This window comes from Indicator indicator, chromosome 1, assembly GCF_027791375.1.
Source record: "Indicator indicator isolate 239-I01 chromosome 1, UM_Iind_1.1, whole genome shotgun sequence".
Lineage (NCBI taxonomy): Eukaryota > Metazoa > Chordata > Aves > Piciformes > Indicatoridae > Indicator > Indicator indicator.
Window position 1 is genome coordinate 113629181 of NC_072010.1, and position 19458 is coordinate 113648638.

General features: G+C 43.5%; 1 protein-coding gene across 3 annotated transcripts in view; it reads right to left on the reverse strand.

Moving 5' to 3' along the window:
- RUNX1 (RUNX family transcription factor 1) overlaps positions 1–19458 on the reverse strand; it is a 76101-nt gene that overhangs the window by 4963 nt on the left and 51680 nt on the right. Inside the window, exon 5 of one of the 3 annotated variants that reach the window (XM_054381275.1) lies at positions 62–223. The exons of 1 other annotated variant lie outside the window; for it this stretch is intronic. In XM_054381275.1, the coding sequence (XP_054237250.1) occupies positions 62–223 (162 nt within the window). Of the gene's footprint in view, positions 1–61; positions 242–19458 lie in introns of all 3 variants that reach the window. One more of the 3 variants, XM_054381268.1, reaches the window with a different exon arrangement.

Consider the following 19458-nt stretch of genomic DNA (forward strand, 5'->3'; position numbering starts at 1 on the left):
GGAGTCAGCCTCGAGGCTGTGGTGAGGCCTAGTGAGGGGGAACTAATTTTTGGGTACTTACTTGACAGCCGGCTTGAAAGCTCTGCGGTGAGGGATGTCATGCCGCTAGCCCTGCCGGGTGATATTGGTGTGGCAGGGTGCACAGAGGGGGTTGCAATGGAGCCCAGGTACTGGTAGGACTGGTCGTAGGACCATGGCGGAGATGGCTGTACTTGCCTTGTGTCTGCAATGAAAAAGAGACCTATAGGCTGTTTTGAATGATAAAACTTTGCAATCAAATACGTGAACCAAACCACATGGTGGAAATAGAAACTTAGATGCTAAGATAATTACATTTCAGTTCCATAATCCCCTTTTGTCAAGAGACCTTCAGAGGAATTGGTTTCTAAAATATTATTTGTGCACCTGTGAGTTTTGATGGGTTGATTTTTTTCTTGTGAAGCTTTTTGATATTTCACTTTGATAGTGGGCAGGAAAAAGTGGCCAGGAGAAAGCAGATTAAGCTTCCCAAAGTGAAAGGCTGCTCATTGCTGAGATGCATTAGTACTTCAGACCGTATCTTTGCAGCCCATTTAGCCCAAAAGGCATGTCTTGCATGGCACTGAGGAGACAAAATCACTGAACTGTGAACGTTTCTGTGCAAGAATGTAAGTAGAGTAAAAAACCCTCAAGATTAAAATATGTTTATGTGTGAAAGAGATAGAGATGGAGAATGAGACTAGTATCCTCCAGAAGGCAGATTCCTAAGTGGACGAATAGGACTGGGGAATTTGACTTCCTCAGTCTTTTGAAAATCCCAGGCTTAATGAAATGAACAGGTATTTTGTACATCTATTTTGTACATGCTAAAGTACAGGAATACAACTCAGAGCGATGAGTCCATCCACTAACAGTGGCTGAACTTCAAAAAGAAGGTGGCCTTACAGAAGTTCTGTGGCACTGCTAAGATGAAAATGCAGACACACCCCGAGTACCAGTTTTCTGCAGAAACTGCTGGATCTTAGAAGCAAAATCTCAAAATGCACAGAGGCATAAGACATTTAGAGGAAAACACTAACCTATTATTGTCTAGCCACACTACTAGTTTGGCTGACTTTTGAAATCAGAGATGCACAGCAGGGAGTTTGTCCAAATGAGTTGCAGCAAGGCAGAAACAACTCCTTTCTGCTTATTTCATCTTTGCATATGAAGCTGGCATTTTCCAGTGTGTAGAAGTATCGAATTTTTGCATAAATCAAAGAGAGCAAGATTCCTCCTCTTACCTATCAAGAGTTTTTTAAAAATTCTTTTTTTTTGTAAATAATTTTGCATTTTCTTCAGCTCTAAGAGCATTTTCCTGCAGCTTCATCTTGATAATTGTCTTTTTGAAAAAGGCAAATGTTGGATGAACTGCATTCAAATAAAATTGGTATCAGCATGGAAGGGAAGTTTCCCAAATCTGAGATGAAGGACTTTGATCTTCCATCAGAAAGCCCATCTGGAAATTATTTCTTTCGTGCTTTATGGGGATGAGTTTTACATTTTGTTTTTTTCATCTGTTTAGAAGGAAAGATCTACACAAAACTCCAAGCTTTTAAAAAGTTACTGATGAAGTCACATGCACAATAAACTAAAGTCTTGTAAGGACTTTTCTGCTGAGTAATATATTAAAACTCAGATATTATTAATATTTAATCTTTTTTTTCAGACAGACTTCTTTAAAAATAAATTCAGTTGACTCGTCCTGTTTTAAAAGCAGCATCCAATTGGATTAAATGGAATTCAGTAGAAACAAACAAAAAGACACAGGCACAAAGCCTGTCTTATTCTGAATTACAACATCCTCTCATCATTAATGTATGGTCAGTGTTTATTGAAGATGACAGGGAGACAGATGAGGGAATTCAGTCTCCAGGGGTAGCATTAGGATAAATACCACAAAGCACTGACAGAGTAAGCGTTGTAATGGCATGACACTGTGTGTTTCAATTCTGAAACAGGGTTAATTAAATCATTACTCCCTTATTTCAGCAGGCAATTCCATTGATTTCAGTTCAGTAGTGCAGCTGACTACTAGAATCCTGATACCCATGCTGGAGGAATCCCAGCTCAGGGATGGAAACTCCCTTGGCTAGTCTTCCTGCATGGGAAGCCCTCAGTGTGCTCTGCCAAGGCTGATGCACAGAGGTGACAGAGCCTCCCCTCTGTCACCTCTCTCAACGCTATCACTGCAGAAACCATTAAACCCCTTTGGCTGGAAACCTTTATGTTTTTAGGTGCTCTGTGCTTAGGTCACAGCACTGCAGAGAGAGGGGGAAAATCTGTCTTCGGAGAGATCTAGGTATGTGTGAAGGGGGTGTGGCCACCCATCCTTGGTTCTTTAGGCTGAAAGGAGAGAACAGACCGTGTGTTTTCTCCTGTTACAAACTGTCATTGAGTGGCCGGGCAGCTCTGTCCATCACTTTTCTTCTACTTACACTTTGGGAGAAGAAACATGGCTTTGTTTGGTACCTTGCCCAGCACATGTCAGATCCTGGTCCATGAAACAACCCCCAGTGCAATAAATGTATGATCAACACTAAGAAGATGCAGAAAAAGCCACAGCAGTCACTGCAGTGGCAGGAGAAGCAGCAAGACCTTGTCATGGAGTTGCTAAATAGTGGTAAGGCTAAGTTGATATATGGTTTATTTCTTCTAGTGCTACTAGGTTTGCACAGTGTCTTGACTAGAAACTTGGCAATGTACCAAGTACATGTCTAGTGACATCCAGAAAGAAACTGCCAAGGTATCTGACCTGTCTTACCTATTTGCTGTTATTATTGACTTCCAGGGTACTTGAAACAGTGCTAGACAGCTTGAGAGACCCCCCATTATTAGTCTTCTCATTCCATTATGTCTTTCTTAAGTGAAAGTTCGAACAACTAATCAATTTTCCTTCTTGTACCTGTATTCCCAATTGCTATATTTGCTCTTAAAGACTGACTTTTTGACATCAGACTGGTTAAGAAAGTGCAGCCTGTTTAGTGGTATTAATATAGCACATTATATTATATATACATATTAAAGCAGGTTGTGCTGACTAACACCAGGCATCACCTTCACAGTTTTTTAATAAAAAGTAGAGAATGCCAACAAGCAGAGATTGCAACCTGATGCAATCTGTGAATCTGTTATAGCATTTTTATGGCACCATTTCAGTATCAAGAGGCAGACTCAGCTCCCAGTAAAGGAACAGTTTGTATTTCCAGCAGCTTCAGTAGGATTTGGATCAGAGGCTGCAAACAGTATTTTACTTTCATGAGATCTGCTCTTCTTCCACTTGCAAAATTAAACTGTAATGGGTTCAAATTTGTCACAGGACTAGGCTACACAAAAAGGCAACAAACTCTTTCTGACTCCATCTCTTTTCTGCTTTTAAAATCAAGGAATGCACATCTCAGAAGCTAGTAGCTTGGCATAGGGAACCAAGTGTGTGGCTTTTCGTGGCTGAAGTTAATTTGGTGGAAATAAACTGCATGTAAATGGGAGTTGCTTCCCAACTCAGAATACTTGTGAGGAGATTTGCGGAGTGAGCTACTTCAACAAAGGGAAAATAACAGGGCTTTGAGTCCAGACAGTTTAAAAGCCAAACAAGATTCCAAAATAATTTGAAAGAAGATCAAAATAGCACAAAACCAAGGAAGTTACTCCAGTTGGTGTGATCTGTGCCCAATCCTCCTGGGATTTCTCCCATTAGCAAGTACTTTCCATTTCTGCCTTTTTTATGGTGTGAGAAAATGTATTTAAGACATGAAAACAGTTATTAATTGCAATAAAACACTCCAGGGTGAGAATTATGGTGCAATAATTCACACCTTGGTGTGCAGTCACGAGCTCTCGGCCTCCAGCCTCATGCCTAACAAGCTATTAAGCAGAAAATATTGAGCCATCTTTCATGCCTCGTCATGTTTTATTGCCATGAATAAGTTGCGTTCGGCTTGTTTTAAAAACTTGTAATTAAGCTGTTCAAATGTTGCATAATGTTAATAGTTCAATGAAACAAGCTTTGCTTAGAGACTCGGAGACAAAAAACCCAACAGCCAGTCTCCCCTTTTCATGATGCTCCCTCCGGTCCTGCTATTTAGCATTTTCCCAGCCATTTTCGCCTCAGGAAATTAAAACCCTCACCCGAAGGAGGCGGCCGGTCGCTGCTTTAGTCGAGAGGTGCCGGGGCAGCGCCGTGCGTCAGTAGATGGCAGCGGAGACCTTGCAGAAGGCAGCGTCGGCGTCGGCGGCGACTCCGCGCCCCGGGGCGCCCTCGAGCCCCGACGGCGGCTGCTGGGCTCCCAGCGCAGGGCGGAGGGAGAGCGCGGCGGCCAGGCTGCTTCCGAGACCCGCCGGTAACATAACTAGCTTGAGCAGGAATTTTCCCGGAGCCGTCACAACCCTTCGTACGACCTTTGTTGACAGCTCTTAGTCATTCCTACCCGGGACGCCGCCAGCGCTCTCCAACCGCAACTCTGCTCTGGCGCAGTCACTGCACAGAAGGAGCATCTCTCAGGAGCAGCTCTGGGCTCAGTGCTTATCCAAGAGTGCAGATGCACAGGAGAGGTGTGTATACACCCAGACCCGAGGATTCCCATGCTCAGCAGAACCGGTACGGTTAAGCAGGGCAAACAAACAAACAGGCAATGGAGTTGTCCTAGTGTGACACAGGGCATGTTTTGGCTTCCAAAGTTGTTATGGATAGTCAAGTACAGAAAGAGAACTCCCTTTGTGCTCGGAGTACAAGACTTCAGTCAAAACCACAGTTTGCGCAGAACATCCTTTTGCCTCTAAAACTGATTCTGAGCATGCAGAACATAAAAAATCGCTTGGGGCAGAATAAACATGAAGTTTTTGGATGCTAGTTCTATGTGATTATTTTTCAGGGGGAGGCACACACTTTAAAATGTTAAACAACATCCCCTTCTCCCTCCAAAAGAACACACTAGGATGCTGTCAGGCACTCAGAATGTATAAATCATCCAGTCTCGGTGGGACTGTGGTGATTCATAGTACTGCATCAGAATTTGCTTGAGATGATAACAAAAATGTGTATAATCATGTCTATATAACAAATACAACAATCCATATCAAGCTGTCTAAAAGAAAGCCCCTGGCAAGATTTCATGTTCTGATCAGAAAAGATTTTTTTTCAACCATATTAAAAGCTTTAAGCTTCAAATTCAAATCAGATAACAGGTCCCACTACACCTTCTGAGCCCAATGGAAAAATGCTTATGTGGATGTCCATGGCTCCTGCTGGGCTAGATCCCCTGCACCTCTGAATCTGTTTTATGCCCTTTGAGTGCTGAGAGAGATGGTTCTCTGTGTGTCACGGCAGGTCAGACATTGCTGCCGGCTCCCAGCCAAGAGGCGCCGCATGGCCAAATCTCGGTATGATACAGCATGTTCCTGGAAGCCTCAGAAAGCGGCAGCAGGATGTGAGTCAGTACGCAGTGGCGAGAGGCGGGATGGCGGCGAAGCCCGGGAGGGAGCAGGTATGCCTTTGACTCAGCCAGACTGCCCGCCTTCCCACCTTCCCCTTCCTGCCAGGCTGCACTTGCACATCGACTGCCTGCACCTCCGCTCTCCTCCCCGGCCCCTCCACTTCGGAAATGACACCTGCCTGCTGGCAGATACAATTACCTGGACAAACTACCTTCTACAAGTGATTTTTTTTCCAAGCCAAGGTTAGGGGAGACAAAGGAGTCAGCCCCGAGAACCGAACAGCTAATGTCAGGGAAAATCTCCCGATCCTCAGCACAGCAAGATGAAGATGAATTGCGAAATAGTAGCTGCTGTTGCCAGATATTTTTCTCAAGTTGCAAAAATTTCTGTCAGTCATACGCAACAAACCCCGAAAGTCACAAAGCATTGAGCTTCACAATTCCTCCACCATCCTGGCAAGCACTTTAAAGGCAGCAACTGGCAGAAGATGTGGGGTGGAATGAAAACTGGGATTAGTTTACTGGTGTCAGAAGCAGACAAGAAGAAAGTCGGATCCGTAACCACTTTGAAAGGCTTTTCTGAGTCTGAGATTTGTCTGTCTGTCTGCCACTCTGCCCTCCCTTCTCCCCCACCCCCAGTCTGATTTGCTAATCTTTCCAAATGGAAACAGTTTTTATAGTGTGACTTTCGCTTCCTTTGAGGTAAGGCAGGAATGGTCTTGATTAGACTTGTTCATTCAGAGAGGTGTCTTGCTTAACAGAGGAAATGGACTCTGAGCACAGATACTCCATGTAGGTTTGTGCTCAGGAGAAAGACGCTGCCTGCCTAAAAACTTAAATTCATTTTTGCCTCCTTCCCCCTTTTGCCAACATCTCTTACATGCTTTTCTCTGCCTCTTCTTCCTGCTTACTTTCTCACTCCACTGGCTTCAGGTGAAAGTGTGATAAGCAGAAGGGACCATGTTATAGTCCTACATGTGTCTGACCTGGTCTCTCTCTGAGAAGTTAAAGCATCTGAAATGACTCAGTCTCCCTCGCTCAGGACCCAGCAAATCCTCAGCCTAATGCAGCACAGTGAAAAGGTGTGTCATCTCCCGGCAGCTGAAGGAATTAGTCAGTAGCTTAAATAAGGGGGACTTTCCAAAGGACAAGTTCATCACTGGCAGTGGCAGCAGCCGCACAAGGCTGGTATTCTCATACTTCTCAGTGCTGGAACATGAGGAGCTGGAAAATTACAGAGCAAACTGTAAAATTCCACCAGCAGCTACTTCACTCCGCAGGGTGGTTTCCCTCCATGTGCCAGGCTGTGGAAACTGATGTCACATCACAGAGCCACCTCCCAGTGCAACAGCTGGGAGACCTGTAGGTTTCAGAGGTGGGAGCTCTGATTTGCCCCCAGGGTAGGTTTTTTCAAAGCCATCTAATTTCCACTGGAAGTTTATAGGAGATGAGCATTCACTCCTCTCCATAGCCTTGAAAACCCCCTTTTAGATTGCTAACAGGTGACAGGATTTAATGTGGTTGAGAACGACAGTGACAGCTATGTCACATGTCTGGAAATTTTTATGGTGGGGGGGTTCGGAGGGTGGAAGAGCCACCCAAATCCCCAGCTATTCTCTGGAAGGGAGATCTTTAGCAGCAACTTCCTGCCTCAGTATTTGCTTTCATTTTATTTCAATATTACCACAGATTTGTGGAGCATTGCAAAGGCTTGAGTAGGTCTATAGGTATTTGAGCCTCTAAAAAACCTCCTATGGGGTAGAAGAAAGAGAGAGTTTTTCCACACTGAGGTATCACACTCTGGAGAATAAAGAAGAAAGAAATCAGTCTAAACCAGAAACCTTTGAACAAACAGTTGCTGCGGCTATTTGTTCTAGCTACAGTGCTTAAGAGTTGATGCAGAACTTCCCACAGCATGGTAGGTGTTGCATGGTAGGAGGCTACCAGCCCCTGAGAGGGGTTGAATGCATAGTAAAGACAACCATGGAAAACCACAGAGTGGTGTGATTAGGTGCTGGAGTGCAGAGTACCATTTATACTGCTCACTCAGTACTTTGCATTCAATTTCTGTGCATCATCTACCCCTGACTCACATCTTCTGTGTTAGCTTCTTTCTTTTCAGCATTGCACTAGAAAGGGTCTTGAGGACAAAAATGGTGCAACCCTGGCAGTGCCTTTGAGGATATCAGTCATCCAGTGCTGAATGTGATGAAAACCTGGAAGTCTTATATTGATAGCTTTTCTTTAGAAATAGATGGCAGGGAAGGGGGAAACCCAAAATGAATGCAACCTAATGGTTAGTTTGAATTTCTTTCACTCTCTCTATGCCCATGTCAAGAAAGTCAGTGCTCCAATAATATAGGACACCTGGAGATGATACAAAGGCAGCAGGGAAAAGTGTCTGTTCCAACTGTGTATTTTGGGGGGATAGAAGGAGAATTGTGTATTTCCTTATGTTTAAAGCTACCTGAATGAGCTGCCTAGACTAGCAGACCCATATATACACGATGCACCAGAAAGGAAAAGGCAGCATTTTAGTAATGGTAGTTGGCTGTGGGGTGAAGGTCTCCTAAATAACCCTCTCAGTTCTCACTGCTAACTTGGTGCCAGAATCAGGAAGTACAGACAACTCCAAATACCGAACTGTGAAAACTCTGATTTCACAATCAACATGTGCTGCCCTAGCAGGTTAGTACATAAGCTGCTCAAACGAAATATAAACCATCTCTCCTCCTGAGTAAGCACACTCCTTCTGGGCTGGCGTCACTGCTGCTTTGAAGAACATGATGCCATTATGGGCAAACTGCAAAGTTTCTGGGTGCCAGTGACATGCAGAAGTTGGAAAGCTGAGTTTTGCAAATTAAGGATGCATTGTTCTTTGTCTTTGGAGGTATGAGTCACCCTGGAAAGCTGCAGTTATTTGCTCAAGAGGGAGACTCCATTCCACTTCCCTTCTTCCTTTTCCTTCCCTCTCTGCATCCACAAGGAATGAAGGAAAAGAATTCAGCTTTGACTTTCCACTCTTTTGGCTGCCCTGAAGGAGACATGCCGCCAGACTTGATGCCACTGCTGTGTTCTCCCCTATCTCATAAGCATACTGCTAAAGCACAAACTGAAACAGTGAGGAATCAGGGACAGATACCATGTGGACATTGGCAATGAGCAGACTTCACCCTTCATCCCACTGTGCCCAGCCTGGGAGGTGGTGTGTTGCAGAGAGCCCTGTGGCTCAGACAGCAGGATAGCAGCACAAACACATACACGTGTGTCCACAGTGCTGCACTGCACGGCAGTTTCCTCTGGCTTCAGAGATATTAGGGAGAGAGCAGGTTGTATGCTGCTGATAGAAAGACATCATCTGTGGTGACCCACACAGTGACTAAGGAAGGGGACCTGATGAGGGAGTCACTACTCCTTTGTCCATCTTAGCAAATCCTTACCTGGAAATCACACCTCTCTGAGTCTGGAGAGGAATTGCGTGGGTTCTGGGGCAGCTTCCCCTGACCTGCTGCCACCCCAGTCTGTATGACCAGCCATGCTCAACAATAGAACACCTCTGTTCCTGTCCAACTCGTCCCCTCCCCAGCTTCTCCCTTCTGCTGCTCTAGTTCCAGCTATGGCTCTCCTCTTCACCTTTCGTTCAACCACAGTAGTACATGATCACCTCCCAGGTAATAAATTCATTGATCCTCTCACTGCCCCTTGGGGAAGGGTATTACTGCAAGCCTCTTTTTAGCAGATGGAGAACTGATGCTCATAGAAAGCATGGCTCTGGTTCAGTACTCAGCACACAGAGCTTAGTGCTTGGCTGAGTCAGAGCACATGTGAATTACCTTATGTCACCCCAGCAAGGAAAGTTCACCTGTAAAAACAGCTTGAGGGACTTTGTGCTAGTTACCTCACATCCTGAAAGCAATCTACCTGAAGTGTACCAGAAGGGCTCACCACGAAGCAGGTCAATCAGCCCATCTACCTTCCTGCTGGTGAGAACTGCTGGCAGGTATATTATGCCCTGGAAATGCAGACATAGAACTAAGGTGCTAATTGTGTACAAAGTCTCCTGGTGTACTGGTTCTTGGGGAAGGATTCATCCCACCTGAGAGATCTACAGTGAAGGTGTCTACCTCTGAGCTACGTGTCTAGACTCTAGACTTTATTGCCAACAGGGTAAAACAGACACTTGTAGGGAGCAAGTCATTTCACCCTAAGGGAGACATCTAAGCCAAGCCAGGTGGGTGAATCACACCCAATGAACAGCTGTTTCTCTCTCCAGTTGCAAAGATACCAGATGACTGTCAGATGGAGACATACAGAACACAGATGTCTAAAGTTAGGTGAAACGAATCCCTGGTTACACCTCCAAACTTTCTCTTTCAAGGGTTGGAGCAAGACCAAAGGAAGTGGAGGGATATCTTCTGGGCCAGGACCTGGAAGTAACATTGAGTCACTGTTTGCAGACAGAATTGCCTGCACCTTCCTCTCTAGGGCAATACCCTCCATGCTGTGGGCTGGACCAATCCTGCTGGTCCTGGGTGGAAATTGCTGATACCCTGGTGCCCAGCCCCAGAGTTGTTGCCTCAGCAGGGCTCTGCCTTAGAATGTTCAAGAAGGCAGTCATGAGGTCTCATCACAGTGCAACACTTCCTAGTTTTCTATCTGTGTTTCAAGACAATGAAATACAAGGCAGAAAGTTCCTTGGATGGGTTATTCCCACCTGAAAATTAATGCCATTAAAAAAAAAAAAAAAAGGAACAGAGTTGAATGAGGAAGTCTCTGCAGTCCATTGGGATACATGGTGATAAAGGAGGACTACAATGTGGCCTTAGGTATATTACAGGTTGTTCCTGATGTTGTGAACTAATTACTCGATATTAAAGTTCTTTAGCCTATAGATAAACAAAAAGTCCTCATCAATCTCTTCTTTTACACTTTCAGTACTCCGTCCTCTTTCTCAACATGAAAGTAGAGGAAGAAAAAAATTTACTCTCTGAAGCTTACAGTCATTTTATCCACCACAACACACTGACCTTGATATGAACTAATTAGGATTGCAATAGATTATTAATATGAGCCAGTAAGGTGGAGTTTTGTCAGTATAAAAGAGGCCTTTGAAGATAACAGCCATTTACACTTTCATGATCTCATCCCAAGTGCTCAGAAGAAAGCCTATAAACTAATAAAGTAGAATTCATCCAGGGGCACTCTGCACACACAGTGGAGTATCACCCTCCAAACCCTTATTCAGGATGGCAAATGAAATCTGCTTGGATTCTTTTAAATTCCAACACAAATCAGGATTAAAACAACTTTTGGTAATAAGCAGATCTCTGATGATCTAAAGACACACTGGTTCATTTTATTGACTTAGAGAAAGTCAGTGACATATCAAATGCAACCTTCATACTTTTTAACAACTGAGGTCACCTTGAGAAAAGTGATACTGAGCCCAGTGGTATGAAACCTCTCTCCAGAGTGCAGCTTTGATTTACAAGGTGAAGTAAGGTCTTCTTCATATGAATGAATACATATTTGTAAAGTCAGTTTGACTTAGAACAATGCACACATTTTTTTAAAAAGTAGGTAACTAAGAAACTGTTGCTCATTATATTACTCAGCTAAGATGGACTTGTTGAAAGCTCTACTAAGTGAGCCACTCCTCTAAACAGTCGACCTGATTTTGAGGAGATCTGTAAAACCAAATTGGAAAATGAGTCAAGCCCACAAATATGTGCTGAAAGCGCCAACTCACTTGGTTTTTAGGGGCATTAAGTCCAAAAATGTATTTATAATATTATTTAAGAAATGCTTTGCTTCCTTTATCAAATCCCTTGGCACTTGCTGTGTAGTTGAGGAATCCTGCCACGCTGTGACCATTAGCGATTATCCTGTGTGACCTACTCTTGGTGATCCTGCTCTAGCAGGGTGATTGGATTCAATGATCTTTTGAGGTCCCTTCCAACCCCTGGGATTCTGTGATTCCACCTGATCTATGGCCCCAGTGGGTGGCAGTAGGACATCTCCCCTGAGTCCTCCCTGAATCATAGAGGCTGGAGAAGTATAGCTGAAGGAAGGAGGATGAGAAGAAAGATACTTATCTCCTGGTTCAACCATTTGCCACAGTTGTGGGAGCAAGAGTGCTCAAGTCATTCACTAGATCCAGCTCAGCTTGGTGTTCACTCTGCTGGACATATTCATACCTTATACTGATTGATTTTGGAGCAAGCTACAGCTAAATCCAAAGGGCAAAAGAAAGAAGCAGCATGAGAAGTTCAAATGCTTCTAAGTGCTGCTAAAGATGCCAGGCAGAAGCTCAGAAAACCAACACACAGACAAGCTGTTGCAGGACTGGAGCCTCTCAGTAGTCCTCCTAAAGCAAAGTGCCAAAAACGAGACCCCTGAATAATCATAGAATCATAGAATCATAGAATCAGTCAGGATTGGAAGGAACCACAAGGATCATCTAGGTCCAACCCCCCTGCCATGGGCAGGGACACCTCACACTAGAGGTGTGTGCAGGCACAGGGCTTTGAACATGTAGGACTCACCCAGCTACACTGTGGACATAGACTCTCCATCAGGGCAGCTGGGGAGAGGTTTACCCTGAAAAGGGAGGATACCCCTGTGCCACCCATCAGGGCAGTGAAACCTGGAGGAGACCTGGGAGAAACCTGCTGATGCCCCAATTGCCCTATACCTCTCTGCCCTTTCTCCTAGAGCTCTTCCTGCAAGGGACAACCAGGCTGCTCAGAAAGTGCACTGAGGCCCCAAATTCCATGTACCTATGTCCCAAGCATAATTTCTGGTTTGTGTGCAGTAGGTGCTACGAGAGTGGGTAGAGTAAGGAATAACAGCATTGAAGGAAAATTGTAATCCAGTATAGAAAAGAAGTGTCAATGCATGTCAAATATGGCAAAATGTCCCAGTGTGGAAGAAATAAAGTAGTTTCCACTATTAACCAACAAACAGCTATTGTGCTGCCAGACAGAGGCAGATTTCTTTTTGGAATAGGAAATGTGTGATGTTTTATACAAATAACAGTTTTGTTTCCCTTTCTGTATTAAACATCTTAAAAATCAACCTTGAAAATGGTAAAGATTTCTAAATAGCTTGATTAAGTCTTGCTTGTTACAATCTCTTTCAAGTTATATCCTGTGATTAGCCTTTCTGCTCAGAAGTATCATGTAAAATTGTTGTTCTCTGTTAGCAGTTATGAACCTATGAAACACTGACACATCTAAAACTTCTTACAAACTTAGCTCAACACAGCAAAACTCCACTGAATGTGCTGAACTGAGCAGTTTTAGAGAAGAATGGCACAAAGAGTAAGATCACAAGTCATCATTGTAAGCAAAAGAAATATTTTTCCATTTAAGCAACTATCTCAGAGCTAGACACAATCAAGATATGGATGCAAATATTAAATAGTATCCAAGTATGAGTAAGACCAAACAAGGCATTTACATTTAATGTAAAAATCCAATGTGATGGCAAGAAATGATGTTATTGTAGGTTCTAGACTGTTGACTTGCTCAGGGGGGGGAAAAAAAAAATCAGAAATTGCCTTAACTGAAATATTTTTTATGTCTACATTTTCATAATTTTAAAAGTTGGCAACATTTTGAATCAATTCATTTCTATTCAGCTATGAATTCTGTATTTGCTGTTGCTGTTTTTGCACTTGGTGATATTTTGAGACTGCCAGCGAAACAAACCAAACCGAACCAAACCAAACCGAACCAAACCAAACCAAACCAAACCAAACCAAACCAAACCAAACCAAACCAAACCAAACCAAACCAAACCAAACCACCACCATCTCCCCTCACTTATTTGTGCAGCTCTTTAATCTGCTTCAATTAATATGCTGTTACTAATTTTTTCCCCAATGTGATCCCAAAACGGTCGCTTAGCTCCACTCACAGTAGTCTCTCCTGCCAGTGACTTAAATATGAAATAGTTTATTCCCCTGTCCTCCAGCAGCTCTTTCCCCAACCTCACATGCTCATTTAGCCAGTCTGAACCTAGAGATAAGCGGATGATGAGACACTAGAAGGCAAAACCAGACAATTAACTAGGCAAATGCTTGAAGGATTTGGGGCCTGCAGCAAAAATGCTGTTTACTGAAGACTGAAAGCACAATTTCTACTTAGTGCAAGCCAGTGTGTCTGAACTCAGCAGTTCTGGATAGTGGCCACCAGTGGACTCAGAGTAAGGTTTATAGGTGCGAGATAACATCACACTCCTGTCTGCATTTCATCACCGCAGGGCCTTTTGCTGTATTATTAAACAAAGGCATGCAAGTACCAACAGAAGTATATTTTACCATCTGTCTTTATATTCACTCATTACATAGTTAATCATTTATTTTTATGTTGAAGACCACCCCAACAAGGAGCAAGAGCAGATTCTCAGCTAGCCTAGTTAGTAGAGCAAGGCCAACTTATATTGGCTTTCTTTTGGTCTAATTCTGCACTTCTTAAAACTCATTGGATAGAAGCAGGGTTGCAATGCCTCACGCTCTCATTTTTTTCTTCCTACTTTCCTTCTTGCAAGATGTTTTGGGACAAAGAAGGGAGACTGCAGTAAGAGTCAAGATGAGGGAACTTGAACACAACGCTGTGTTGTATTTGACGCCACTCTTCCCACCAAGGTCTCCACATACCCACTCCCATCTGCACAGCTCCAGCAATGCATCCATTAATAGGGCTGGTAAAAATGGAGGAGATTGCCTTGAAAGTGTAGGGAAAGGACATGGGAAAGCCGCTGAATTGCAGAATCAGCATTTCACCTGCACAGGTGGACCCAGTCACTAACAGCACCACAGCAGTTCTGCCAACCCAGGAGGATCAGTTAGCCTTTGCCGATGCATGGCAGATATGTGGGGTGACAACTTGTGCTCCAAGGAATTGCTCAGCCACATGCCTCCTGATTTGGTGAAAAATTGCCATTAACAGTAAAGGGAAAAATCCTGCCAGGGACAGGTCTGCATCCCCTCCCTCCCTCTGCCACCCACTCAGTGGGAAGAGAGGTACAACTAAAAGGACAGGAAAAGGCATTCATTTCCAGAGAATACATATTGAAAACATTTTTGCAACAGAACTGGATGAGGATGAGCAGATCAATGGAGATCACAAGGGCCAAGATGAATGACCAAGACAATGATCAGATTCCTGCCTTCAACTCAGGAGTGAATGGTGTATGGAGCCAGGGTGATCCTCCACCCAGGCTGAGATGCTTCAGTGCCAGGACACAGAGGATATCAGCCATGCTGGCATCAGAGTCTAGCACCTTCACAACCTCTGAGATCAGAAGAAATGACCCCAAATTCTAGGTAGATGGCACAGGTGCTAGGCATGCTGATAAGAAGCTATTAATAGCATTAACCCAGATGAAGGTAAACTTTTCAGTAAGAGTGCAACAAACTAGGTGCCTGTCTCCCAGGCTTAATCCACCAGCCATGGTCCGACAGAGTAAATCCCTGGACATCAACCCTTTGTCACATTTAACTGCCAAGATTAAGCTATACTTTCCATAAGCACTCCATTGGCTTTGTATTGTAAATATATTTTCCCCAACAGGAAAGAGGGGCATGCTGCATCCAAGCACGGGGAACGTGTCTTGTGAAGAGACAGCATTTCCTTAGTTCTACCTTTATTTTTTTTTCCTTCTTCAAATGTGAAAAATAAGTTATAGGACAGCCTTTGGTGGAGATGTGTGCAACAAGGCCTTCATTGTCTCAGACAGGTGTGAGATTGGAATTGATTCAGCGCCAACAACCCCAGTATCAGAGCCAGCTCTGTGAGCTGAAAACATACACCAACCATCCAGTAATACTACTGCAGCCAGCCAGAGACTCAACAATTTAAGGCTTAACACACACACAACATAAATCAGATGAGGATGTACCAGCCAACCGTCAGCTTCTTGGGCAGATGCCTGCAGACCGTCTGTGCAGATCAGACCTTGCCTGTTTCAGTTATTGGAAACATTTTTTTTAAAAATATTTTTTTCATATAAAGATGAGAGGCTGGGTGGAGCTGCTAGCTCAGACACATCTACATTTGCCCTATCTTGCCCCAACAGCCCTCCTTTGCCTGCTGTTTGGAGACAGTACTTCTTGTAAAGTCACTTTATTCCAAGTGCAGGAGGGAAGGAATTACATCTTGGGGAAATGTTTAATGTACAAATACAAAAATCACATGGACATGTACTCAGTATGCACCACCCTCGTGAAACAAAACCGTTCCCTTCCTTGGGAGTTTAGAAGGTTCTGAACATGATCAAACAAGCACAAGAATTAGCACAGCTGGTTTTCTCTTTTCTTTTCTCTTTTCTTTTCTTTTCTTTTCTGTTTTTTTTCTTTTCTTTTCTGTTTTTTTTCTTTTCTTTTCTTTTCTTTTCTTTTCTTTTCTTTTCTTTTCTTTTCTTTTCTTTTCTTTTCTTTTCTTTTCTTTTCTTTTCTTTTCTTTTCTTTTCTTTTCTTTTCTTTTCTTTCTTTTCTTTTCTTTTCTTTTCTTTTTCCTTTTCCCCTTTTTCCTTTCCTTTCCCTTTTTCCTTTCCTTTCCTTTCCTTTCCTTTCCTTTCCTTTCCTTTCCTTTCCTTTCCTTTCCTTTCCTTTCCTTTCCTTTCCTTTCCTTTCCTTCCTTTCCTTTCCTTTCCTTCCTTCCCTTCCTTCCCTTCCTTCCCTTCCTTCCCTTCCCTCCCTTCCTCCCTTCCCTTCCCTTCCTTCCCTTCCCTTCCCTTCCCTCCCTTCCTTCCCTTCCTTCCTTCCCTTCCCTTCCTTCCTTTCCTTTCCTTTCCTTTCCTTTCCTTTCCTTTCCTTTCCTTCCTTTCCTTTCCTTTCCTTTCCTTTCCTTTCCTTTCCTTTCCTTTCCTTTCCTTTCCTTTCCTTTCCTTTCCTTTCCTTTCCCTTTCCTTTCCTTTCCTTTCCCTTTCCTTTCCTTTCTTTTCCTTTTTCTTTTTTATTTGGCTTTTCTTTCCATGAATGGACATATTTCCTTCATTTTTCCAGAAAAAATATTTTCACACTCTCTCTTCTCTCTGCCTTTACTTCTTTCACCTGCTTCAACCTAGTCCCTGCTCCACATCTGGCTGTATTAGTTACCTCAGTGGGGGCAAGAGAGAGCAGTAATTGTGGCATCCCACTCCTCCCCTAGGCTCTGACACATGCATGGAGAGATCCCATGTGGTACCCCACTGGCTTGGGCATGGTCACCCATAGATGACCCACAGACACACTGGTGACAGTGGTGTTCTCCATCATGCTCAAGGCATCTGGTGAACTCTGCTCTGCCTGGTTTCTTCCTGTGCCCTGGCAGCTCAGTTTTAGCTGCCCTCAATTACACATGCAAGCACTTCTTCTGTTCCTCTGAACCCAGGGCTCTTGCATTTCATAACACAGATGGGCAACACTCACAGTCCCTTGTGGAATGAAAGAAGGACCAGAAGGAGGTTTCTTTGGACCAAGCCTGGCTCATGAAGGCCCCAGGCTGGTCCGTTGCTGAATCCATCAGCAGGGCTTATCCTCTGGTTGGGCAATGGAGGAGGGCTTGCAGGGGTGGAGGTTGGGGAGTGCCATCAGCGCAAGAGCCTGGCACAAATACCCAGGTATGTACTTAAATGCTGAAGAAAGCTGAAGGAGAGCTTTTCAAAAAAGTATTTGCAGAGGAGGGGTGGATTTGACAATACATTAGCAATCCATTTGTATCTAGGTGAGTGTTACTTGGCAAATCTTGGTTTACACTCACTTGAAATGTTTCCCTCCCTTTTTTGTGGCTCCTTTTCAAGGTAACACAAGTGTTCACTTTTATAATGTGTGGCAGAGCAGCATTGTTTTCTGATGGACACTTTCCCCCAGGAACTAATCAATACGGAGTTTGAATTTGCAAGTGGTTTTGCATGTAAAATTGCTTATTTATATACAGGTCTCAAAGATATCAAAGAGACTATTCTTTTGAGCAGTTATTCACATGCTTTACTGCAGAATGAGGATCACTGTTGGGACCTGGGATTTTAAAAGTTAAATTATAGTTCAGTAAACTTATGCAATAAGAACTTAAATCATCATAAACGCTACAGTTGCTCAGCTCACTATAAATCATCACTATGCTAATAAAATGAAGAATCGCTTCTGACAAAGCATTGCCTTTCCTGCAGGTCAGAAGACATGGCAGTTTACAGCAACTTCTCTGGATGCTGGACACTTATCAATGGATAGAACAGTGAATATACAACTTTTTGCTATGCAAAAGATTTTTGCTTCTATTGTTTTTGGTTGGCAACGATCAGCTGAATTTAATCTGCCAGAAGCTAAGGGAACCTAAACAAGTCCCGTCTAAAAGCTCTGATAGTTGTGATTATTTAAAAACACAGAGGAAGCAGACTACAATCATTTGTATTCGAAAGCATGCTTAGTGATCCACTTCCATTTTGGAGCAGCTGATAAAAAACACCCAAACCAGCTCTGAAAGTGCCTGAAGTTGTGCACCAGATCCTAGATGGTCTCAGAATCAGTGAGCTTGAACTGAGTATCTTGCCCAACACAGATAAAACAAGTAAACCTCTGGAACAGTCCAGGGCATTTACTTGTTGGAAATCAAGCTGACCCTGACAGCAAACCCACAATTTTTGAATTGATCTTCTTCATATGCTTTTGTTTTTCAATGCTTTTAAGAGGACAGTTGTATAAACACAATGAAAATGGTCATACAGAGGTGATTGTCTATTTGACTATATAATGTGCACTTCCTCTTCTAACTGTTTTCATGAGCACATCTAAGCCCGTTGTTCTTTGCATGTGAACAATCTCCATTTACAGGGGTCATAATATACTGAATACACAGTAAGTTTGCTAAGGGTGTACTGCGTACTTAAGTCATCTAAGAGGAGCCCTGTGAAACCTCTAACCATGTGGGATCCTTACAGGTCTCCTTGACACAACATCTTGTTAAAGGAATGGCAGTGGATGAGACAAGGGCATGTCTGCACTTGATGCTTTGAAAGTAGCCCCTTGCTCCATGGATAAATCCTGCTGGTGAAGAAAGCAGTCTGTGCCAGAGCTCCTGAATGCAAAGCCCCTTGGCTGCTATGAGCACAGGTAACTCCTGCAGCCTCCTGCAGGGCTGGAGGGGCTGACTGCACTCCATCCAACTCTAGCTGTCTGCACCAGTCTAGACCAGGTGGGCTCTGTATGCTGAGGTGTGGTTTTCACTTCAAAATCAAACATTTCAATGCTAGCTTGTGTGCTAGGCTCCTCATTTCCTCCTTCTTTGTTTTCTAGATGAAAATACTATGGATGTCTGTGGTCACTCTGCTCTAATCCCTTAGTTTTTCAAATTTTTAGAGGTTTCTTTCAATATTTAAGGGAAAAGAATACATTCAGTGACAAAATCAAAGTGGTATCTTCTGGCACATGGGTAGCATCAGCTGAATAATAAACTGGTTTCAGTGGGTGTTTGTTTTTAGGGTAAGGAGCTCGTATTTATTTTTTGTTTGCTTTATTTACCATGGAAGGTAATTTGAGCTCTGGTATCAAAACATGTCATGTTCTGCCAAGAGGGGATTAAAGAGGAGAACACTATGGAAAGAAACTGGGTTCGTCAGTAAAGAACTGAGGGAGATTTTATTTACTGGAGTTTTGCAATCAGTGCTTTTAATCTTCCTCACAATTGCACCATTCAAATGCCAAGAATATACTTCAAGGGCCAGTGAAGAATAACCCCAAACCCAAGAAACAGCATCCTCAAATACTGAAATGTTATCAAACATGGCCATGCATCACCATCCAAAGTCCAGGACAGTGGAAGCACCTGCCTCTGGGGCAGGCAGGGATAGTTGCTTTAGACACCTCTAGCATTTCTATGCCACAGGTGAGATTTAGTGCCAGGCAAGAGAAGCTTTGAGCCAGAATAAGGTTTGTCCATGGAAAAGTAGGAGAATCCAGTGATCCAGCTACTCTCAACAGCAGACAGAAATGTACCCTGAGGTACAGTGTATTTAAGCTGCCATC